The 25,264-nt window shown below is 37.4% G+C and overlaps 1 protein-coding gene and 1 long non-coding RNA gene across 7 annotated transcripts in view; one reads left to right on the forward strand and one right to left on the reverse strand.

Moving 5' to 3' along the window:
- Positions 1-25,264, reverse strand: part of gga3b (golgi associated, gamma adaptin ear containing, ARF binding protein 3b) — an 81,800-nt gene that overhangs the window by 55,315 nt on the left and 1,221 nt on the right. The window contains exons 2-17 of one of the 3 annotated variants that reach the window (XM_087243569.1): positions 23,399-23,483; positions 23,262-23,334; positions 21,768-21,866; positions 20,912-21,035; positions 17,578-17,681; positions 17,400-17,480; positions 15,103-15,240; positions 11,814-11,895; positions 11,617-11,733; positions 8,650-8,928; positions 6,600-6,673; positions 6,362-6,513; positions 4,931-5,024; positions 4,744-4,813; positions 1,693-1,862; positions 1,247-1,357 (exon numbers count right to left, since the gene is read on the reverse strand). In XM_087243569.1, coding sequence (XP_087099695.1) covers positions 1,247-1,357; positions 1,693-1,862; positions 4,744-4,813; positions 4,931-5,024; positions 6,362-6,513; positions 6,600-6,673; positions 8,650-8,928; positions 11,617-11,733; positions 11,814-11,895; positions 15,103-15,240; positions 17,400-17,480; positions 17,578-17,681; positions 20,912-21,035; positions 21,768-21,866; positions 23,262-23,334; positions 23,399-23,483 — 1,853 coding nt within the window. Of the gene's footprint in view, positions 1-470; positions 1,358-1,692; positions 1,863-4,743; positions 5,025-6,361; positions 6,514-6,599; positions 6,674-8,649; positions 8,929-11,616; positions 11,734-11,813; positions 11,896-15,102; positions 15,241-17,399; positions 17,481-17,577; positions 17,682-20,911; positions 21,036-21,767; positions 21,867-23,261; positions 23,335-23,398; positions 23,484-25,264 lie in introns of all 3 variants that reach the window. The other 2 variants (XR_015480187.1, XM_087243568.1) reach the window with 2 other exon arrangements.
- LOC147845465 (uncharacterized) overlaps positions 1-25,264 on the forward strand; it is a 129,262-nt gene that overhangs the window by 10,786 nt on the left and 93,212 nt on the right. The window contains exons 2-3 of one of the 4 annotated variants that reach the window (XR_015480342.1): positions 1,678-1,850; positions 8,119-9,536. This is a non-coding gene — a long non-coding RNA (uncharacterized LOC147845465). Of the gene's footprint in view, positions 1-1,677; positions 3,059-3,532; positions 4,252-4,774; positions 5,074-8,118; positions 9,537-25,264 lie in introns of those variants that run through there. The other 3 variants (XR_015480340.1, XR_015480339.1, XR_015480341.1) reach the window with 3 other exon arrangements.

Consider the following 25,264-nt stretch of genomic DNA (forward strand, 5'->3'; position numbering starts at 1 on the left):
CAAGTATAAAAATATCAGTAAATTTTAACCTTGTCAGTGCAATTTTTAGTCCTCATTAGGAAAACGGCTTATAAATCACACAAAATGAAGTTTGTGTGTATGTGTGAGTGTGTGTGTGTGTGTGTGTGTGTGTGTGTGTCTATGCATGTGTGAGTGAATGTATGTGTGTGCAAACCTGTGTGTACAGTTGAAGTCAGAATTATTATTCCACCTTTGATTTTTTTTTTTTTTAACATTTCCCAAATGATGTTTAACAGATTCAGGCAATTTTCGAAATTTGAATTTTTTAAACACCATTTTAAGGTCAAAATTATTAGCCCCTTTAAGCTATATATTTATTTTTTGATAGTCTACAGAACAAACCATCGTTATACAATAACTTGCCTAATTACCCTAACCTGCCTAGTTAACCTAATTAACCAACTTAAGCCTTTAAATGTCACTTTAAGCTGTATAGAAGTGTCTTAAACAATATCTAGTATAATATTATTTACTGTCATCATGACAAAGATAAAATAAATCAGTTATTAAAACTATCATGATTAGAAATGTGCTGAAAAATTCTTCTAGCCGGCAGCTAGCTCTCTGCAACTCTCACATGGTCGCCCACTGAAGCTAAGCAGGGCTGCGCCCGGTCAGTACCTGGATGGGAGACCACATGGGAAAGCTAGGTTGCTGCCGGAAGTGGTGTTAGTGAGGTCAGCAGGGGGCGCCCAACCTGCGGTCTGTGTGGGTCCTAATGCCTCAGTATAGTGACGGGGACGCTATACTGCTCAGTGAGCGCCGTCTCAGATGAGACGTTTAACCGAGGTCCCGACTCTCTGTGGTCGTTAAAAAATCCCAGGATGTCCTTCGAAAAAGAGTAGGGGTTTAAAACCGGCATCCTGGCCAAATCTGCCCACTGGCCTCTGTCCATCATGGCCATTCCCATATTCCAATTGGCTTCATCTCTGTCTCCTTTCCACCAATCAGCTGGTGTGCGATCTGGCGCAAAATGGCTGCCGTCGCGTCATCCAGGTGGATGCTGCACACTGGTGGTGGATGAGGAGATCCCCCCCCCCATTGTGTAAAGCACTTTGAGTGCCCAGAAAAGCGCTACATAAATGTAAGGAATTATTATTATTATTATTAAACAGAAATTGGGGGGAAAATAAACAGGGGGGCTAAAAATTCTGACTTGAACTGTATGTTTTATTGAGTGTGGTTATGTGTGAATGTATGTGTGTACGTATGTGTGTGCGCTCACCTTCAGCGGGTTTGCGAGCAACATGACCTGAGTGATGGATGCGGGGGGCAGGATGGGGTTAAAGGGACAGATCTCTGTACCAGACGGAGGCTGAAGCTTCACTCGCATAGACTGACACAAACACAACAGCACAGGTCAAGCACAGGTCAAACTCATTCAAAATTTACATGTCACATTTTAGGGTCCCCCTGAATCATTTCCATTGTGTTCTGTGCTATTTGCATGTGTTGTGAGTAAATGCAGGCGTTTTCTTCATATGTTTGTGTTTCTTAATTTGCTGATGTTTTTTATTGTATGTGTTTTCTTAAATTGTAGCTCGTTAAGCTCTCTCAGCCACTGTTTTCTGTATTCCAGGGTTGGGCTTATAGATAGATTACTTGACTCAAGTGAATCATTCAGAATCTGACTCTGTGTGAATGTGTGTGTTGCAGGCGCAAGTGTTTTACCTTGGGCACGGCTGCTTGCAGAACTACATTCCTCACGGGCAGCGGTGCCGTGTTAAGCAGCGACACCACCATGACCAGGACGTCCGGTCGACCCGGCGGACAGTCCATCGCAAAGTGCAGGAGAACTCGAACTCCATCCTTATCATACATCGTCACGGGTAAGACTTTACCTGCACACAAACACCCACAGAAACATCACACACACTTAAAAACATCTAATGGCCGCCAACCTGGCAGTAGATCTATATCACTCTACTGGTGGATCCCAAAATTGACAGAAGAATAAGTATAAGAAATGCATAGTAGGGCTGCATAATACTGCAATGTTTTGTTTTGCTGTGATATATAATTCACCAGATGATTTGATTATTTTAAACTGACTGGTATTTTCAAGTCATTTTCTAGGCAGTGCATCTGCATAAAATATAATTAACTACATGCGTATATAAATACAACAGAGCAAAACTAAAAAGGTTTCCAGGGGAATATAACAGTATAATACAGAAATTGATCAATCAACTGTAAAATAAAATGGTCTTCATCATTGTATAAATAATTTTTAACAATATCTTTATCCTTTAATCTTTAATAAATAACCTAATCCAGCAGTATGACTATTGCGGATACACTCATTGCGATATTGATGCTCAAATGATAGATTGTTTAGCACTGATGTACAGTGATGTTTCTGTTTGTCTTGATCCATCTGCTGCTTTCCAATGTCAATATACAACTCTTCTTAAGACACCCCACACTGCATGCTGGATTATTAATACAATGTTGTGCATAAATGCAATCTTTATCTTTAAATGGAAACACAGCTACTGAATAATTCTTTAAAAAATATGTCTATTAATGAAACAACGTTTTTATGAGTGAGTCTTTAAATCATTACTAAAATAAATCACTAAAATATAAATATGATGTGTTGTTGTACCAGATTATAATGTTCAATTTTGAAATTCAGCACTAATCAACAGTAGAGAAGACTATTTTTAATATTTTTTATTCAGCTGGTTATTTCTTGATTTTATTTTTATTAAAATTACAGGTTCTAAGTTATGCTTGTTAACACTGGAACTACCAGAATTCATAACTACTACAATCACCATAGTGGTCATTTTGACAGTTCTCATATAAGACGTTATATTGTTACATCATTTTTACATTCAAAGCTTTTATTGAGATATTTAAATTAAAATGTCTGTCATCATATTTAATTAAGTCATCACAATAAAAATACAATCTTTTTGGTAATGCAGCCTATAGTTAGGCTACGTAAAACCACCTGCGAATGTCATGGCCTCACTTTCATTTTCTCTTTCACAAGCAGAGGAGAAGGCTTGTTCGCGGCACTGAATATGCAGCTTTGAAAGACATATCTAAAGTAAACATATGTTTTTGCAACAGAAAGTTATGTTTTTAATAGAAAGAAGTTGCTAGGCAACAGAGGCACACACATTTAATGTCACAGCGACAGCATATATTGTAATATGAATATAATTTCACCAGGTGACTTGAATAGCTCTATCTGGAAAGATTTCATCCTTTTAGTTCAACTGAGATCTTTAAGTATTGTTCTATGCAGTCAGTGCATCATAAAATAAATTACAAGAACACACAGTTGAAGTCAGAATTATTAGCCCCCCAGAATTTTGGGACCTCTTTTTTCCCGCCCAATTTCTGTTTAGCGGAGAGCAGATTTTTTCAACACATTTCTAAACATAATAGTTTTTAATAACTCAATTCTAATAATTTTTTTAATTAGGTTAACCAAGTAGGTTAGAGTAATTAGGCTAGTCTGTAGACAGTCGAAAAAAGAAATAGCTTAAATATGCAGCTTTGAAAGACATATCTGAAGTAAACATGTTTTTGCAACAGAAATTTATGTTTTTAATAGAAAGAAGTTGCTAGGCAACAGAGGCACACATATTTAATGTCACAGCGACAGCATATATTGTAATATGAATATAATTTCACCAGGTGACTTGAATAGCTCTATCTGGAAAGATTTCATCCATTTAGTTCAACTGAGATCTTTAAGTATTGTTCTGTGCAGTCAGTGCATCATAAAATAAATTACAAGAACACACAGTTGAAGTCAGAATTATTAGCCCCCCAGAATTTTGGGACCTCTTTTCCCCCCCCTAATTTCTGTTTAGCGGAGAACAGATTTTTTCAACACATTTCTAAACATAATAGTTTTAATTACTCATTCCTAATAACTGATTTATTTTATCTTTGCCATGATGATAACAGTAAATAATATTTGACTATATATCATAACACTTCTATACAGCTTAAAGTTATAATTAAAGGCTTAACTACAGTAGGTTAATTAGGTTAACCAAGTAGGTTAGAGTAAGTAGGCAAGTCTGTAGACAGTCAAAAAAAGAAATAGCTTAAAGGGGCTAATAATTTTGACACTAAAATGTTTTTTAAAAAATTAAAAACTGCTTTTATTGTAGCTTAAATAAAACAAATATGACTTTCTCCAGAAGAAAAAATATCATCAGACATACTGTGAACAATTCCTTGCTCTGTTGAACATCATTTAGGAAATATAAAAAAAAAATAAATAAATAAAATAAAAATCAAAGGGGGCCTAATAATTCTGACTTTAACTGTATAGTACATACTGTATAGTACATACATAACATACATATATATTTAACTGATATATATGTATGTATATATATATATATATATGTATGTATATATATATATATATATATATATATATATATATATATATATATATATATTCAGAAATTCAACAATCAATCGTAAAATAACATGGACATCATTGTGTGATGTGACTATTGTGGATACACACATTGCGATATTGATGCTCAAACAATATATTGTGCATTTTAAAATGGTTAAAATGACCGCCTTACTAGTTCTAGAGAGAAACCTAAAGTTTCTTGCAGTACTGTTTTAGTAATAAATGAAACACAAATTACATTGGTCTCAGCCTTTTTGCTCATCTGAAAAATGGTCTGATCAATAACCGAACCTTGAGATTGAGAATGGCTACCGGTCACTCACTGGGTCTGATGGCCTCAAGCGGGACATGCAGGTTGGTCAGGCTGGGTTCAGAGCTGCGGGCCGGACTGCTCTGCAGAGAGTGAGATGGAGATGAGAAGGGCTGAAAGAAAGGGCTTCCTGGAGCTGATCCGCCCGTCACCGCCTGAGCCCGGGAGACAGCCGGAGATCCGGACAGTGGCGCACTCACAAACGGGTTAGAGGAGGACAGAGGAGCTGCCGAGCACATCACTGCTGCAGACTGACCGAACGCTCCTCCAGCGATGCCACTCGCTCCACAAACACTGCACACACACACACACATATATAAAGCTAAGTTACTCTCATTTAAAAGTGCAGTGTGGAGAATTGGCTGGCTGAACTAGGTATTGCGGTCCGAATTCAAAATATTTGAGAAGGTTTTTTCACTCATGCTGTAGAGCAGTGGTCACCAAACTTGTTCCTGGAGGGCCGGTGTCCTGGAGATTTTAGCTCCCACCTTAATCAAACACACCTGAACAAGCTAATCATCTTAGCTTAGTCTTACGAGGTATAGTTGAAACACTCAGGCTGCGTCCGAAACACAGGTCCTGCATTTGAATTGAAACGTACTACTCTGCTGTTAGAAAAGTACGTTCTATACAGTATGAATGTGAAAAGTATGAATGGAATTCGGACGTACTACATCCGCCATTTTGTCATGGTCACGTGACCTACCTGCGTCAGTTGCGTCGCTTCACTTCCATTCATGAATTCTCTCGTGGGGCATTATGGGATAGCGCAGCGTGAATGGGATACTCCAGAATCTCGCCGGAAGTAGTAAGTCATACTTCTCGCATATTGATTTTCGAATTCTATGAATTTGGACATACTACTCGGCTCGCATACTGATTTTAGCGTACTGTATAGGATGGAAGTATGCGGTTTCGGACACAGCCCCTGGCAGGTTGGTTGAGGCAAGTTGGAGTTAAATCCTGCAGGGACACCAGCCCTCCAGGACCGAGATTGGTGACCCCTGCAGTAGAGTATTGCAAGAGAATGTTTAAATGGCATTTAAATTGCCTTTTTTGCTCACATACTAAATGTGTTATCTTACTTAAAATTTAATTCAATTTAATGTGTCATTCACTCACGAAGCTGTTATCTTCATGCATTTTGTCTTCTGCAAAGGGCGGAAATAAAAATATATGATATAATCAAAAATTATTACATTAATTATTATTATTATTATTATTGAAAATATATAAATTATATAAAAATATATATAAACATAACAAATGATATAATAACTAATTTAATGATTGTTAATTTAAATGATTAAAAAATATTTTTAATTAAATAACCATTTATAAATATAATAGATTTGAAAGTAATTTTCAGTAAATGTATATAATTATTATTACTATAAATAATAACCATAAAAATAAAATGATGCATGTATTTTTATTATTATTAAAAATCTAAAACTCATAAATAAAACTCAAAAATAAAACCATTAAAACAATAAACTAAAATTCAAGCATTTTGAAGGATTTCCAGCAGCTGCACAAACCCTATAGTGATCCTGTCATTCAGTCAAATATTGAGCATCAGAACATCAGCCCTTTGTGTCCATCTGAGGTGTTTCAGAGTGAAAGTTTACCTCTTTTCACCTCCAAAGTCCAACACGGAGAGTTCCTGCAGGCCCTGAGCGTGTGTGAGTGTGTGTGAGGTCGGTGCAGGAGTGTGTGTTGACGGAAAGACGGCACTCGGAGCTGAGATGCTCCCAAACAGGTCCAGGCCCGGATCAGGAGCCTGATGGCCAAATACAGACATTATACTGAGGATTATTATTAATGTTCTGCATACGCTCTGAAGATCTGGAGTTTAGTGTGTGCTACCTGTAGAGACGTCCACTGAGCAGATAAATCATCCAGCTTTGGTCTGTTTGGCACAGAGGGAGGGTCGTTCAGTCCTGAAAATAAAACAATAATATGTTACATTTAATTAGTGCAATAATTTAAAAAATACATTAACTAATACTTATTTTTTTATTATTAATAAAATATTTGTATTATTCATAAAAAATATTAAAATTATGTTTTTTATTTTCATTTATAATGATTATTATAAAAAAGGGAAATGCATGATTAATATGAAGGTTGTTTATATTATCTTTTATAATATTATTATTAATAATAAATAGTAATTTATCCATTAATTTTCCTTCAGCTTAATCCCTTATTTAAAAGGGGTTGCCCTGATATTTATCAGCGGACTGAACCACCTAATTATAATAATAATCAAATCTATTATTTTCCAAATTATTATTTAATAAAAAAAAGAATTTTGAATAATAATAAGTTGCAAGATTCATATTATGGTTAAGATCATTATTATTAATATTTTATTAACAATTTGATTAGTTATTATTTATAATAATAGTATCATTATTATTATACATTATATATTTACTGGAAAATACTTTCAAATCTCTTAAAATAAATTAAAATGGTTATTTGTATTTGTATAATATATATAAAATACTTAATAATACAAAATAACAATAACAACTGTTTATCAAAAATCACTATTTTAAATATATTAATAATAATATCATATTATTATTATTAATCATAAATTCATTATTTTCGGCTTAGTCCCTTTATCTTCCAGCATATGTTTTACGCATATGTTTTAAGGATGCCCTTCCAGCTGCAACCCATTACTGGGAAACACCCATACACTTTTATATTCACACACATAACCTACAGCCAATTTTAGCTTACTCAATTCACCGATAGTGCATGCATGTCTTTGGACTTGAGGGTGAAACCGGAGCACCTGGAGGAAACCCACGCCAACACTGAAAGAACATGCAAACTGACCCAGCCGAGGCTCGAACCAGTGACCTTCTTGCTATAAAGCGATCATGCTACCCACTGCGCCACCGTGATTGACCATTATTATTATTATTATTATTATTATTATTGCTATAAATAAAACAACAGCAACAATATTAATTATTAATCTTGTTTTTAATTAGTTTTATCTTTTTATTAACTGGTAACTGTTTTCAAAACTTTTTAAAGTGTTTTTTACGAGCCAGTAACACATGTATTATCTAATATTATAATCAAAAGTTATAATTTTCAAATCGCATGAAGTCTCCTTCATCATGAAGAGACCATTGAAGTTGCTTTGGTGAAACTCTTTAATTCGTCAGACAGGATCATTCATTCATTCATTTTCTTTTTGGCTTAGTCCCTTTAATAATATTTGGTCGTTATCCAGCATATATTTTTACGCAGTGGATGCCCTTCCAGCTGCAACCTCTGGGAAACATCCATACAAACTCATTCACAATCATACACTACGAACAATTTAGCTTACCCAATTCACCTATACCACATGTGATAGGACTGTTGGGGAAACCAGAGCACCCGGAGGAAACCCACCCAAAGGCAGAGAACATGCAAACTCCACACAGAAATGCCAACTGACTCAGCCGAGGCTCGAACCAGCGACCTTCTTGCTGTGAGGCGACAGCACTACCTACTGCATCACTTCACCACCCACAAACATGATCATTTCCATACTAAAGTCCCTTTCAGAGCTGGATTTACACCGTTTGGAATGCAGTACTATTATTGAAGCTATCCGCTTGTGAAGTCGTGACGTTTCCGGGTCCAGGCCGCTACTCATTGGAATTGAGAAAATATTCGTTAGTGACCACTTTTTAGTCGTCACTTTCTGGCTATCGGATACACTTTCTGGCATGGATATATAGATTGCGAGCATGCTTTTGGAAAGTATTACATCACTTTGTAAACATTTATTACTACCATTTGTTGAGTCTCCTCATACAGTTTGATAGAGCGCTTGAACTCATAAGCCACTTCACGTGACATCACACTTAACAAGCAGATAAGAAAAACCCGTCAGTTTTACCGAGAGACAGGAGCTCGTCGTCCAGCAGGGAGAGAGAGCTCTGATGCTCTGCTGCTTTGTGATTGGGGCTGCTCGTCTGACTGCCGTGAGCACCGGCCAATCGGCGAGGAGGAGGTGGCAACACAGGAATGGAGGAGGCCTTCTGAGTGGCTAAGGAAATCTGAGGAGCTGGAGCTGGAGCTAAAGTTGGAGCTGGAGCTGGAGGAGGAGGTGGAGGAGGAGAGGAAGGTTCATCCAGTCCAGCCAGATCAATGAGTGTGCCAGTGCCGCTCTCACATGCTGGAGAAAAACCATGAAGAACATCAACGGCATTATCAGACAAAAGGAGGATATGTAGCTCTGTTTACACCTGCTATTAAAGGTCCTGTAAAATTGAAATAAAGTTTTTTTAGATGTTAGAATCAGTATTGTTAGTTTTTAGGATATCTATAAGCTACTGTGCACCAAAACAGTGACAAAATTCACATTTAGAAGATTTAAACCTGATATAAACATGTAAAGCTTGTACAGTTGAAGTCAGAATTATTAGTCCCCCTGTTTATTTTTCCCCCAATTTCTGTTTAATGGAGGAAGGATTGTTTTAGCACATTTCTAAGCATAATAGTTTTAAAAACTTATTTCTAATAATTGATTTATTTATTTTTTGTCATGATGACAGTAAATAATATTTTAAAAGATATTTTTCAAGACACTTCTATACAGCTTAAAGTGACATTTAAAGGCTTAACTAGGTTAATTAGGGTAACTAGGCAGGTTAGGGTAATTAGGCAAGTTATTGTATAACGATGTTTTGTTCTGTAGACTATCAAAAAAATTACTTAAAGGGGCTCATAATTTTGTCACAAAAATGTTTTTTAAAAAATTAATAACTGGTTTCATTCTAGCTGAAATAAATAAATACGAATTTCTCCAGAAGAAAAAATATTATCAGACAAACTGTGAAAATTTCATTGCTCTGTTAAACATCATTTGGGAAATATTTAAAAAAGAAAATAAAAATCAAAAGGGGGCTAATAAATCTGACTTCAACTGTAGTTTGTCACTTCCGCCTAAATAAAGCAAAGGTTTTATTGACATCACCTCATACTTCAGTGTCTCATCAAATCGTGATCAATCAGATGCTCTCTAGTATCTGACATGCCCCGCCCCCTTCAAGACGCTTTACATCTGATGCACTTGAGTTCAACCACTCTCACTGGCAGAGCTGTGATAAAGCGAAACGCTATTGGCTGTCTTTTTAAAATGGGGAGGGGCAACACTATGACCCGCCCACTCCACATTTCGGTTGAGATTATGTCAAACATCCAACAACTAATGCACATTTCAAAGCACTTCATGGGACCTTTAAAATCATTATTGCCCTGTTCAGACAAGGGAACAATGCTAAGTACAGGTGGGAAATGTGTTAAGCTTGTTAACTCTCGACTTCTTCCACAGGTAGTCGAAAACACATTTACTGGATTGCTCTCTGCAATACAGATATCACAGCCGCCTTTCCACTGCACAAATGACAGACCTAGAGTAGTCTGGGAGCTGGTTGGAGCTCCAATCATTTCCATATGCAGACAACTCAGATCCGATTTAAGCTGCGGATCTGTTAAAATATTTAAACTTCTGCAACTAGACAGTATGCGACTGACCAACCGGATGTGATGTACTCCAGTGTTGTCCAATCAGATTGGCCAGGAAGTGCAAAACAACATTACAAGGTGTAAAAATCTTTTTCAAAGCTCGAGACAAATTTACATGTTGAAAAGCATTTTTACCTGTCATCAAACACAATTACATAGGAAAAACTATTTTACCAAGAAACAAATTTACATTTTAATAAAAGAATTTACAAGACGCAAAACACTTTTACAAGTCCCGAAACAAATTAACAATTACAGATTCCTTACGGAAAGGGAATGTACCACACACCGGAAAATATCAGCTCGTGTGTGACTTTGTAGACACAGGTTACGACGAGTCTACAACTATAAAAATCCTGGTTTGACCAACTGCGATAAAACATATTAGAGCTATTCAGAGAAAATATCAGCGTGTAGAGTGTGTAGAAACATGTAAACGCAAGTACATGGTAGAAGGAAACAATCAAAGCACGGCACATGTTGACTGATAAAGATATCAAAACCAACCCCAACCTGTAGACCTGAGTAGCTCAGTTGATATGTCGATTGATACTCGCGCAGAATCTTTTAACTTGAGTTCGAATTCAGTTGATGACATGTTAATTATAGCTATTTCTTTACAATAATTTTCGTTATACACTGTTTTGCCACACAAATATTAAAATCAATAATGTTTACACTGACATCAAGTAATAAGAATCTTTATTTGGTATGGGCATGTTTTATTGCAGTGAAAAAGTGACGAATCTGCCAATCTTTAAACATGAATAGTTTACATCTGAAAATGGGCCTCAGTGAACACGGACACCAGTTAAACCGTAACACCGGCTTCATTCAGTTTACTGTTAAGAGTCCTCAAGCAGATGTTTACACCGTGTAGACTTGACATAATGTCCATAATTATAGCGTACGAGTGGCCCTCGTTAAAATATTGAACACATTGATGCAGTATGTCTGGTGTTTCCGTCTGGTCCGCGTCCTTTATAAACTCTAAACACCGACCACACGTAAAGCAAAACCGTATTAAGCATAATTAACCATCACATTATCTGACAAAAAAACTACAAAAATACAGCAACAACTCCAAACATGCTGGCATTGTATGAACTATTATCACAATAATGATAATTATTCGATATATTGAGTAGCTTTCCTGAATATATATATTTTTTTAGTTTATGAGCATGAATGGAAACGAATAAAAACACCAGCTTTTGCTACATTTTTGCAAAATGCTGAATGTTAGAATCAGGACTGATAAGAGAATATCCTGATGAACCTACATGGTAATATCAGGTGTAAACAGAGTAAGCCTGAGATGTACATTATAGATCACCTTCATTAGCAGCCGGTCTGAGCTCTTCAGCCTCACCGTCGTCCGCCTGTCCTTCAACGATTCGCTTATAGCAGCTGATCACTCTGGACAGATCATCGTTTGCCTTGAGAATGTCTCCTGCAGCACAAATAATAATCAGCAGTTCATACACACAATCCTCCATCATAATATACAGTAGATAATGGTGTGTATTTTACCCAGGCTGGAGTCGTTGTCCTCGGCTTCAGTGGCCAGTTTGAAGGCAGTGCGTCTGAGTTTATCACAGCGCTCGTACAGCTCCTACACACACACACACATACACACGCTCTGTCTCATTAGATTCATTATAGAAGCTCTAATCGTAGGAAGATAAAGATACTGTATTGTACTGTATCATTAAAAATACTGTACAGCACAGTAAAATCAGACACTAAACAGATATTAACATTAACCTCAAACACGCTTATTTAAATCTGGCCATTTGATCATACATCTGTAGACACATAGATAAACGCAAGATCTTCCATTAAAAAAAAAACTGAGCTTAGCAAATAAAACCTTATTTGCAAACATTTCCGTATTGATTTAACATAATACCAATCAACCACATACGGAATGCTGGATATACTGAAAAATAAGTCCAAGGACTTACTGTATAAGGAGCAAGACAGGTTTGGCGTGATTGGTTGTTATTTTCAGTAATAGCACCAGTACTTTGTTTAAAATGTTTAAATAGCAAATCCATTTGTGCCATTTTGTGGACTCATGGGTAGGGCCAGACAGAATCTGCGGATGTTTTTTGCTATTTCTGCTGAGAATTTTGGTAAAAATCTGCGGATTTCTGCTGAATTATTTTGTGAGTATCCAGCGGAGTATCATAACTTACACTTTAATATATTAAATAAAAAGTTATAAATTACTGAATAAAAACTAAATAAATTCCGATTTACTCAAGAAAATAAACAGAATTTATAATAGGCTAAAAAAACTGCAGAAATCTGCTGAATTCTGCGGAAAATCTGCCGAATTCTGCGCGCGCAGATTCCGAGTGGGCCTACTCATGGGTGTGCCGTTCTAGAAAAGAGGTGTGTTAAGGCGCATTGTTGGCACGTTGTTGTTTTGAGGAACTAACATAGACCACACTGTTGGCAACTAAAAAAAGTTGCTCCAAAGTGCAGCGCCGAGTGCGTTAGTTATGCGCTTATGTGGGTTCAAAGGCTTAATAAACACCGGATATGCAGCAGCACACATATATCTTTACAAATGAAAACAGTTAAAGGATTAAAATGTTACAAACTTTATTATTTTCTACATAAATATAAAAACCACCGCCTCCATGCCTTCTTCACCTCACGGCCTTTTATTCAGACAATCTGAATTTGTATAATGTTATTATTATGATGACTATTATTAGTATTATTATATGCATATTTATATTTGTTTTACTAAAAACATGCTTGGATTTGCAATGCACATTCTTCTCAAAACACACCCATAACTCATTAAGAGAATAAGCACAACCCTGTTAGACCATGCGCTGCTGTAGATTCTTAATGCTTTTGCACCATGCGCTGTAGACTTTGCGCCTAACTTGTAAAAATTGAGCCCCATAAGGTCACTAAAGGTCACTTTTTTAGGGGGGTGGGGGGTTATGATATGGTGATAGTTGCTGAGGTTACTTTGTTGGTCACGTTAAAGTTAATAGCAAACAGAATTGATGTGATTGTCTGTCTTTTACAGCTAATTTGTAGCAGCAGCCTTGTCTTAAATTGGTCCATCTTCTCGTCATTTTTGCAGGAATTAGCTTTTCCCCATTTTGAGGTTTCTTTGACATATTAAGTTACCGCAATGTAACCATAATGTTACATTACATTTTCTCCAGTTTATTACACTAATAAACTAATTACTAAGTTCAAAATGACATAAAACTGAAATTGACTTCACCAAGCTTGATCAAATTCTGTTCTATTTTATGATGAAACCACACAGTCCTGTCGAAGTAAACTACTGTTATGCTGCAAAAACAGAACTAAACAAACTTTAAGATTTCTGAATGATTAAATTGGATCTAGGTGGCAATCAGCTTAAAAACTAGTCACTATGGCCAAGGTCACCAACATTATAAAAACTGTTGGGCTGTTGTAACCCAATCTTGAGTCATCTATGAATAAACCCAGCGACTGGTTTAAAAGGTTCAATTCAAATTTAATTAAGAATTTTTTTTTTTACCCCAACCATTGTCCAAACAGTATTTGACCCGACATTTAGTTGTGACGACCCAGCATTTTTTTAGAGTATATACTCCAGTTAGCTCAAACTACCTACCCAAGCAGCAAACTCTTGGGTTATCACTCTAGGATAAATATTCAAATGAATACGTGAATGTGGCGAGGGGGCGTGGCCGATAGCCGTGGGAACGGGGTGAGGCCACCGCGTAAGTGGATACACCTGCAGTGCGCACCTGCCTCGGATCACACGGAAGGAGCTCTGGACCATAAAAGGAGGACCGATGGCAGAGGAAGCCGAGAGAGGACCGGGCCCGGACATATTTTACTTTTGACTGTAATAATGTTTACGTCCCTTTGGCCGCCGGGAAGAAGGAGGCGGAGAACCGACGGAGATTTAAAGTATTTATTAATAACAGTAACGGCAGCTCCTCACATAGGCTGCCGTCTAAAGCAAAACAAACGGACGGCAGCTCCTCACAGAGACTGCCGTCAAACTGAAAGCAAAAGTAAAATATGTCCGGGCCCGGTCCTCTCTCGGCTTCCTCTGCCATCGGTCCTCCTTTTATGGTCCAGAGCTCCTTCCGTGTGATCCGAGGCAGGTGCGCACCGCAGGTGTATCCACTTACGCGGTGGCCTCACCTCGTTCCCACGGCTCTCGGCCACAGTGAAATTTTATTAACTAATTTCGAGAGGATCACATGCTATGATTGATCGCAGCTGGTCCTGCATCAACAATCATTGATAAACTAATCAGGTGAATCCAGGCCTTCAGTAAATAGCCTGGTTTGTTTTACTTTCATTAGCTTTATTTTTGAAGAATCCCCCCTTCCACCCCACCTCCCTCTTTCCTCCTTTATTAGGGGGAGCTCTCGAGACCTACCTGATCTCTGACCCCCTCACATGCTCATCAACCAGGCAGGAGCCCTGGGCTCAAATATCTGCGAGCTCAGGGTTCTCTCTCGGGACAGCATGTCAAACCTGCAACTGGTATTAAGTTATAGCTAATTGTGAACTCTTGAAATATTAATAATAAACTCAAAATAAAAATGCCACGGGCTAAATTAAATCTGTGTCTTCTGAAAACGTGTATTAACCCACTTTATTCACGTGTGCTGTTTTTATGATCATTTTAAAGTGCTGAAGAGTTTTCAGGCACTGGAGCGCTGATGATAAATGAAGGTTTTGGAAAGACGTGAGGCTTATACACTTTAGAAACTCTTCACTCATATCAGTCTAGTCATTTTCTGTTCATGTATGAGTGCTATTTGTGTGCTCTCACCTTGATGAGCTCACGGTCGGCGTCTGACGATCGCTCTCTGTCATATTGACTCAGCATTTCAGTCAGGAGCTTGACGTTGTTGTTCACTTCCTCCAGCGTGTTGATGCGCTTGGTCAGCTTGTGCACGCGGGCGTCATCCTTAACATCATTAACAGCACACATTCAGACTTCACAATTAATCTAAATCACAGTTCAGTTTCATCTGCACAACATTCAAATGCATAATGCGAGGAAGAATTGATGATTATTGCACGTTATTTTTTAAATAATTCAAACCACAACCTGAGGTGGTGGTTATGCATTATTTTCTAATAATTCAACAGTCTGGTGTGAATTATTCTGCTTATACGCTGCTTCTCACCCCTAAAGCTATGGTTTAGATGATGTATTTGAGACATTCGTCAGGTTTTTGTCCTCAACCTGCTCCTTGTGTTTCTCACACATCTCCTCCAAAGCATTCTGTTGTGTGTTTGATGTGTTTTGTTGACTGATGAAATCATTCAGCGTAGTGATACGGAGCTGTAATGTGTTCAAAACCTGCCAAACTACTTTATCTGTGTGTTTATTGGGCAATAAGGGTACACCCTAGAGCAGGGGTGTCAAACACAGTTCCTGGAGGCTGCAGCCATGCACAGTTTAGTTCCAACCCTGCTCTAACACACTTACCTGTAGGTTTCAAACAAGCTTGAAGGACTCAATTAGTTTAATCAGGTGTGTTTAATTAGAGTTGGACCTAAACTTCAGAGCTGCGGCCCTCCAGGAACTGAGTTTGACATCTGTGCCTTAGAGCTCATTTACACTGAATACATCTTTGCTTCTAAAAACAATTGATGTGGCACTCAGAAATGGGCTGGAAAAAGCCCAGTGCGAGGTCCACGTGATGCAATATTATGAATGTGATCTAATAACAACAATAACAAACTTAAAAACTAGAAATGCGATAACAATATGTTATGATAAGCAATCCAAAAAGAGCACCTCATGCAGCATGATATAATGGTAAATAAAATGGTTGGCATGTCAATTTGCTATTATAAACAAAAGCTCACAAGAGTTGCTCATGTGCGCGGTGCTTCAAAAGACGCAAATGTAACAGTTACACACGTCCGTCCAGTGCATGTTTACACTAAAAAACAATAGAAAAGTAGTGCATTGAGGAGGAAAAACACATACTGGGCCCTATCATACACCCGGCGCAATGTGGCGCAAGGCGCGACGCAACAGTTGTTTGCTAGTTTCAGCTTGGCGCAAGAGTCGTTTAGACGTTTTGCAGCACGCTGTTTAAATAGCAAATGCATTTGCGCTCATATGTGCGCTCATAGGCGTTCTGGTCTAAAAAGGAAGGCGTGTTGAGGTGTATTGCTTGTGCATTGCTATTTTGAGAAACTATAATAATTTTTTTTTAATAGACCAGATCAAAGCCGGTCTATTGTCCAGTGCAGAGCGCCTCGCTTACACATTGCTTAATACACACAAGATGTAGAGCAATACGCAAATATCTTTACATATGAAAAATAATTTAAATAATAAGGATATATATAGGATATAAATATAAAAAAATTAATATATAAAAATATAGCTCAGTATTTTGAACACACTTTGTTATTATTGTTCATTTATTCGTTTGCTGGAAATTAGAACTAATTGATGTCTGTGCATACAAGGTTTCCCTATCCACGAGAGCGAAAGTAGATTATGAGATGCCTTATCTCTCATTCTCGCGCTGTAGATGCTCTGTATAACTGTTTTCTTGCTAGTGAAACGCTCAGTTTTTTAACTTACAAAATCGTTATGTGAAAAGCAAATGTGCTTATGGCGTGACGCAACTGGCTCTTAAAGGTAATGGGAGATGAGACTCTGATTGGTTTATTCTCAAAACACACCTAATACTAATTACGAAAATAAACTCAACCCTTTTAGATCATGCGCCACGGCACAAAGCAGATTTTTTTTATCCTTATATTAGCAAAAGTGGATTCTGACTCGCCCTGAAAGCGTTTGCGAATGGACTGTCAAAATAGAGCCCATTGTGTGTGCAACCCTTGTCTCAATTAATGAGATTGCTCATCAGCCAATCAAAATCAAGCATTCAACTGCCCCCTTAGTATAATCAACAAATAATTTGTTATGTAAGTATTATCTCTTTTATTCACCCATATTACATAGACTATTTTAATTACACTAAAAATGTTTTCCTTCCTTGTGAAACATTCATTAAACTGCTGTTTTAAGCTGAATATAAACTGGATCTCCTTGTCCAACTTTAAACGTCAGAATTAAATTGTGTGAACTCTCACCTCTTTCACCATGTTTTTGATGAGCCTGTTGGCCTCCTGAAGGTCCTCAGGGTTTTTGCTCCTCAGAAGTTCAGCCAGCAACTGATATTATCACAACAGTCAGAAAAACTAAACATCATTTCTGGGCATTCATAGGCAGAAAAAACATATCATTTCTAACAACTAAACTTAATCTCACCTTCCCCATGTCCTCATTGTCAAACACCGGGTTTTTGGGTCGTGCCGGAGGAGACGGGATAAGGGTTTTGTCCACCGTCAGCTCCGGGTCTGATTTCACCAGTCCTGAAAAAAACACGAGTGCTATTACTCAGAAAGCTGATGTTTTTTTATCATTCATGATTTGTCTTGACCTGCAAATACATTAACTGTTAAAATTGAGCTTAAAGCAGCAAATGTTGTTGTAAAAACTATTTAATAATAATAATAATAATTCATTTTATTTGTAAATGGCACCTCTTTTTAAAGACACCCAAGGTCGCCTTACAATAAGCATCAGCAGACATGCTAAACAAATAAAAAATTACTAAAAACAATCATTGACCAAACAAGTTAAAACACAACAGCGAATATAAAAGAACATAATAAAAACATGATCAAACAATTGTTAAGTAAAAGCCTGCTTAAAAATATGGGTCTTTAGACGTGATTCAAAATTGTGAAGACTATCACTGCTCCTAAGATCTAGTGGAAGTGAGTTTCACAGCCAAGGAGCCATAGAGCTAAAAGATCTGTCTCCCATTGTGCTAAAACGAGTGCCAGGTGGTTCCAGGGTGAAGTTGTTGGCTGATCTAAGGGTACGAGAAGGGGTGCAGATATGGAGAAGTTCAGTGAGATATTGAAGAGCGAGATTTTGAAGTGCCTTGAAAGTTAGAAGTAATATTTTAAAATCAATTCGATACTTTACTGGAAGCCAATGAAACTGATAGAGGAGTGGTGTGACGTGCTCGTGAGATGGGGCCCTAGAGATGACACAAGCTGCATGGTTCTGAACCAGTTGGAGTTTACAGAGAAGCTTGGAAGGAAGTCCAGAAAGAAGTGCATTACAGTAGTCTAGACGTGAAGTAACTAATGCGTGGATAAGAATGGCTGTGTTATTAGTTGTGAGAGAAGGGCGGAGACGAGTGATATTACGCAGGTGGAAATATGCAGTACGTGTAATATTATTGATGTGACCTTTAAATGAGAGTGTGCTATCCAAGATGACACCCAAACTCTTTACCTGCACTGAGGTAAAAATTGTACTGTTATCAATGTCTATAGTGAAATTATCAGCTTTATCCAAAACACTTTTAGTGCCGATGAGAAGGGCTTCAGTTTTGTCGCTGTTTCATTTTAAAAAGTTAGCTGAAAGCCAGATTTTTATTTCAGCTAAACATCCGTGTTCATGGTTGAGTTTACACTGCTGACTGGACCTGGCAGGGCAATAGAAGCTAATTTAAACTTATAATAGAAAACTATATTTTTAAAAACTAGAAAGTGGGCCAGTTTGTCTCAAACACTATAAGTACACTACTAGTACATTGATATTAGTATACTTAAAGTATACGAATTTTTGACCTTTAGGTATACTTACAAAAATTGAAGTAAACTTTTTCCTAAGTGTGTATTCACTGACTTGCTTACCAAGATCCGTGTTGTACAGCTGGGGGAGTATTGCTGCTCTGACAGCCAAGTTGGGTCAAAGCCTGTCATCCGGTGTAGTTCGGATCATTTTACTCATTTGAACCTTTGAGTCTCGTTCATTAAAGGGCCATGAAACCCCCTCGTTTCAGCAGGGTGTTTTCACACCTCTACTTTGGAAAAAGTCAGAAAAGTGGGCTTGTCCAGGCATAGTGTGGGAGTGTCTATTTGGGCGCGCTGAGTTTCAGAGTCAAAACACACACACACAGGGGACAAAGTGACTTTGTTTACATGGACATCTGTGGTCTAATTATTTGGCAAATTATTAAATGGTGGACTTTAACTGCAGTTTGGCTCTTTCATTCAGGGAATTCATTCATGTCCCTCGCGACAATCGAGATATTTGATTCGAGGAACTGCTCTAAGCGTGTATTTTTCATGCAACGTTTGATACCGCACGGCGAATGAGAAAAAAAAAACTCTCCGCATTTCCCGGAAACTTAGATGCACACGGCAGGTAGCGTCAGAAAGCTGCATGTGTTATTCCGCTCACAAAATGCGGTGAAAATCCTACACGAGGTAAAAGTTTGGTTGTGGTGCTAACATGTTTACACTCGGTGCAATAGTTTGTTCGATACGAAAAAACTGAATAAACAAAGAGCACTGGTCGCTCACTTACCAAATCTGTAGAGACAGGACAACTAGAGCCGCGTCTTTATTAAGAGAAGACTACAAGCGAATCTGGATCTCAGCGTTTGCAGATGAGAACAGCTCTCAGGTAAACAATAATCCTCCTTAGACACGTAAGTTATTGTTATCGAGCGTCACGTACACTGTTAATCCACACGTAACTCCAGCTGAACTCTCACAGAGAGAAAATGAAAACAAAACTTAACTGCAGCAAACTATAAAAGCAACACTTCACGCTTGTTTTGCCAACACAACGTGGCGTCTCTGTCGTCTAAACACTGTGACAGTAATGAATATTAATGAAGTTGCACAATAGAGCGTGCTGATTGGTTTGAACCAAGCCTTACTCATGCATTAATGCATCACACTGTAAGACGTAATAAGACACACTCTGGCACAGACGCCCAGTCTGCACGCTGGAATACACGCTATTATGTCATGACCGTGACGCAGCTTCAAAAATTCGTTTCAAACCGGAAGTACGAATTTGCTTAAAATAACGCAAAAACAACCAATTTACACTTTTTAGTGAAATATAGGTGTCCTAATAGTGTTTTTAGCAGTGTGGGACACATATACGACTGTCAACAGCTCAAAAAATGTGTTTTGATGTTTCGTGACCCTTTAAGATAAAGTAATCTTTTTTCGAGTCATTTCGAGTCGGCTCTAAATGCATATGATTGGCTTCTGTCTTTCACCTGATGAACGAATGACTCAAACCCGATAGAAGACAAAAAAAGGAACTAATCTTCTACTCCACCTGCACAAATGTTGGCGTGCACAAATGAACAAATCACTCCCTGAGAAGACTCGTTGTTCTCGAGTCATGCAAAAGATTCATTCAAAATGATTCGCCTGTCAGATGTGGAGCTCACTCTCATTTCCATACAGCAGGGAGTATGGGAATGAGACACAGAAATGACATGTCGTTGTGTAAATAAGATATAACACATGACTATTTATCTTGTTTATTAAAAGAAGTTGTGATTTGGCGCTATATAGAAAATACATTTAACTTGACTTCAAGGGGGGCGAGGAAAACTATTGGGAGGGCGGGGCGCCCCCCTAATATAAAGGTAGGTGAAACACTGATTTGAGTTTGTATGTATATTTGTAGTATATGTGTGCATTTTTGTTTGTATGCATATGTGTGTGTGCGTGTTTGTGTCTGTGCTTGAGTGCATGTATGCGTAAAATCTTACCCTGTCTCTTGAGCGTCTGGTACGCCTCTGCTATCTTGGCCTCATTGGGAAACGCCACCGTCCAGCTGTACAACATCTCTATGATCTTACTCTTCACCTTTTCTGAAATACTGTTCCCCATGTACTGAAACACACAGACACACACAATAATTTTAACATGTCAAATTACACATCTAGTTCTAGAACTTGCGCATAAATATATCAGCAAATCCCAAAGATTTTCGAATCAAAATTCCCCTAATCGTTTGACATTTAAGAGCTGATATTACTATAGCACTATAAAAGCATTGGATAAGTTTACAAACAAATTGACAAACAAATACAACACAGCCTGTCTTTGTCATGACAACTTCATGTTATTAAGACAACATAACTTGTCATAAATCTGCCATAAACATGATTTAGATTTACTAATGAAGCCATTGTAATTGGTATTAGAATTATATTTCAGAATCATTCATATATTTTTGTTAAATTTTTTTTTGTATTAAAATGCCCTTAAATATTAATGACACATTGTAAAATTACCTGACAGAGTACAGACTCCTTTAACGGGTAATTTTAATTACAAACTCAGTATGTTACACAGAAAAAAAGTGATCAGAAAAATATTCATGAAGATTATAAAGGCCTCATGGTGATCATGTTTATGACAGATTTATGACAGATTCATGACAAACAATGTCACCTTTCCATTTAAAATGACACTTAATAAGTCAGACGCATGCATAAAATCTCCTTTGCATTCATAGCGTGTCATCAAAGGTGTCATGATAGTGTTATGAAAACTCTCTTCAATAAAAGTGTTACCAGACATAATTAAAAAAAAACTATGTATAACAGGAAAACCACTTACCATAGGTGAAACCACTTTAATCAGCTCATTTAAAAATCTATATCTGGCTATTTCTTTGTGAAATCTTCGCCCGCAGTTCTTCATACAGGCCTCCAGGACCTGCAGACACACATACACACACACACATCATGTCATCTGTGCAGAAACTCATAGTAAAGCTGTGATGCTGGACGAGCATTAAAGAAACACTCCACTTGGAAATATGCTCATTTTACAGCTCTCCTAGAGTTAAACAGTTGAGTTTTGCCATCTTTTAATATATTCAGACAACCTCCTGAACTGGCGTGAACACCTTTAGCTTAGCATAAATCAATGAATCAGTCTAAGCTGAACTACCGTGATCTCTGGCGCTGCATCAAGAATCCTCATTCATCTATTAGCCATATCACCACATGGGCTCAAGATTACTGCGGCAAACCTTTGTCAAGTACCACAATACGCAGTTACATCCACAAATGACAGTTTAAACTGTACTGTGCCAAAAGGAAGCCCTATGTTAACAGTGTCCAGAAGTGCCGTTGACTTCTCTTGGCTGGGATGCATTTGGAATGGACCATCACACAGACATGTACTGTGGTCATATGAATCAGTTTTTCAGGTATTATTTTAGGAGAAATGGACACTGTGTGCTCCAGAACAAAGAATAAAAGGATCATCCAGACTGTTACTAGCAACAAGTCCAAAAGCCAGAACTTGCACTTCTGTGATGCACCATTAATGCTGAAAATATTTTGGAGCACAACATGCTGCCCTCTTTTCCAGGCCCATGCATATTCAAACAAGACAAAGCAAAAGCACATTCTGCACACATTATAAAGTCCTGGCTGTGGAGGAGGGGATACAGGTACTTGACTGGCCTGCCTATAGTCCCGACCTGTCTCCAATAGAGAATCTGAGGTGCACTTTGAAGCACAAAATGTGACAACGAAGAACCCGAAGGTTTGCAGGAAGAATGGGACACCATGAAACACTTCATCTCTTGGTGTCTTCAGTCCCTAAACGTCTTTTGAGTGTTTTGTTACAATATTACACAGTAAACAAATACTATAGTAAATATGTTTACTGAATCATCTCTCACAGATGTGACCATGGTTACAAAAAGAGCTCCTCAAGCAAGCAGATGCTGACATTGGTTAAACAGATTAGAATTGATTTTCAGGCACAGTGTAATATAAATGCTCTACTATAATCATGGTACAACAGCAAAGTCCCTTGAATAGTACGCCAAAATGAGTACAGTTCCTGGCCATATCGACAGAGAATTGCAAGTTTTCTTATTTTAGATTTATATAGAAAAAATTATATCTGATCAAAATGCTAATGGTCTAATCCTATTCAATTAATTATACTAAGCTAATCTAAGAGTGTTCACGCCAGATCTGAGATCGGCTGAATGGATTCAAAAATGGTGAAACATTTAGCTCTAGGGGAGCTGTACCATAAGCATATTTTATCAAAGAAAAAAGTGAAGTGTTTCTTTAAAACACCCCTCACCGTCAGCGCCTGAAGGGCTTCCCATTCTTGAGCGCAGAACTTGTGAACCAGGAGCCTCACAGCTATCTGAGGACTACAAACACACAGTCAGAGGAGAATCTGGAGTCTTGTGTAGTAGTTAAATTATGAATGCTCACCCTTCCAGCTCCTTATTGATCTGGTCACAGAACCCGATTATATATTCCCAGTCCTCCTGCCTGTTGGTTGGGTGTGTGGCTTTGTCTGTGGAGGACAAACACAGTCGTGAGGGCCAAACAATCGGCCCCGTTGAGCTCTGTGTCTGCGATACACTGGCACAGTAGTGCGAGGGCCAATCACAGAGACGCATATCAATATTACACTCAGCAATAATGACAATATGGCAGAAATAAAGTAAAATTCCAGGATGTGTGTAATAATATACAGATCCATAATAAATCCTGCACTATTGTATATGCGTGGTATGCACATGGGTCCATTTGAAAAAAATACTATAGGTAATACCGAACTATAGTGAAATACTTGAATTAATCTGTTGTAGTGAATCTATTGTAGCTATGGCAAAGCAACAACTGTATAAATTAATCTGTTGTGGTGATTTTGATGTTGCTATGGTAACACAACAACTGTAGCAGTTAATCTGTTGTAGTGATTCTGTTGTAGCCATGGTAACACAACAACTGTTGAAATTCATGTTTTTGGTGATTCTATAGTTGCTATGGCAAAACTATTAATCTGTTGATTCTTTTGTTGTTATGGCAAAACAACAACTGTAATAATTAATCTATTGTGGTGATACTACTGTTGCTATGGTAACACAACAACTGTAGAAATTAAACTTTTGTGGAGATTCTGTTGTTGCTATGGCAAAACAATTAATCTGCTTTGGTGATTCTTTTGTTGTTATGGCAAAACAACAACTGTAGAAATTAATCTATTGTGATGATGCTATTGTTGCTATGGTAACACAACAACTGTAAAAATTAAACAGTTGTATTGATTCTATTTTAGCCATGGTAATACAACTGTAGAAATTAATCTGGTGTTGAGATTCTGTTGTTGCTATGGCAAAACATTTAATCTGTTGTGGTGATTATTTTGTTGTTATGACAAAACAAAAACTATAGTAATTAATATATTGTGGTGATACTACTGTTGCTATGGTAAAACAACAACTGTAGAAATTAAACTGTTGTATTGATTCCATTGTTGCTATGGCATAACAGCAACTGTAGCAGTTAATCTGTTGTGGTGATTCTATTGTAGCCATGGTAACACAACAACTGTAGCAGTTAATCTGTTGTAGTGATTCTATTGTAGCCATGGTAACACAACAACTGTTGAAATTGATGTTTTTGGTGATTCTATAGTTGCTATGGCAAAACAATCTGTTGTGGTGATTCTTTTGTTGTTATGGCAAAACATCAACTGTAGTAATTCATCTATTGTGGTAATACTACTGTTGCTAAGGCAAAACATCAACTGTAGTAATTCATCCATTGTGGTTATACTACTGTTGCTATGGTAAAACAACAACTGTAAAAATTAAACTGTTGTATTGATTCTATTGTTGCTATAGCAAAACAACAACTGTAGCAGTTAATCTGTTGTGGTGATACTTTTGTTATGGCAAAACAACAAATATAGTAATAATTATATTGTGGTGCTACTACAGTTGCTATGGTAACACAACAACTGTAGAAATTAATCTGCTGTGATGATTCTATTGTTGCTACAACAAATCAATGAATCTGTTGTGGTGATTCTATTGTTGCTATGGCAAAACAACAACTGTAGAAATTAATCTGTAGTGGTGAATATGTTGTTGCTATGGTAAAACAACAACAACTGTAGCAGTTAATCTGTTGTAGTGATTCTATTGTAGCCATGGTAATACAACTGTAGAAATTAATCTTTTGTGGTGATTCTTTTGTTGTTATGGCAAAACAACAACTATAGTAATCATTCTATTGTGGTGCTACTACTGTTGCTATGGTAACACAACAACTGTAGAAATGAATCTG

Source organism: Danio rerio, chromosome 3, assembly GCF_052040795.2.
Source record: "Danio rerio strain M-AB ecotype USA chromosome 3, GRCz13ab, whole genome shotgun sequence".
NCBI classification, from domain to species: Eukaryota; Metazoa; Chordata; class Actinopteri; order Cypriniformes; family Danionidae; genus Danio; species Danio rerio.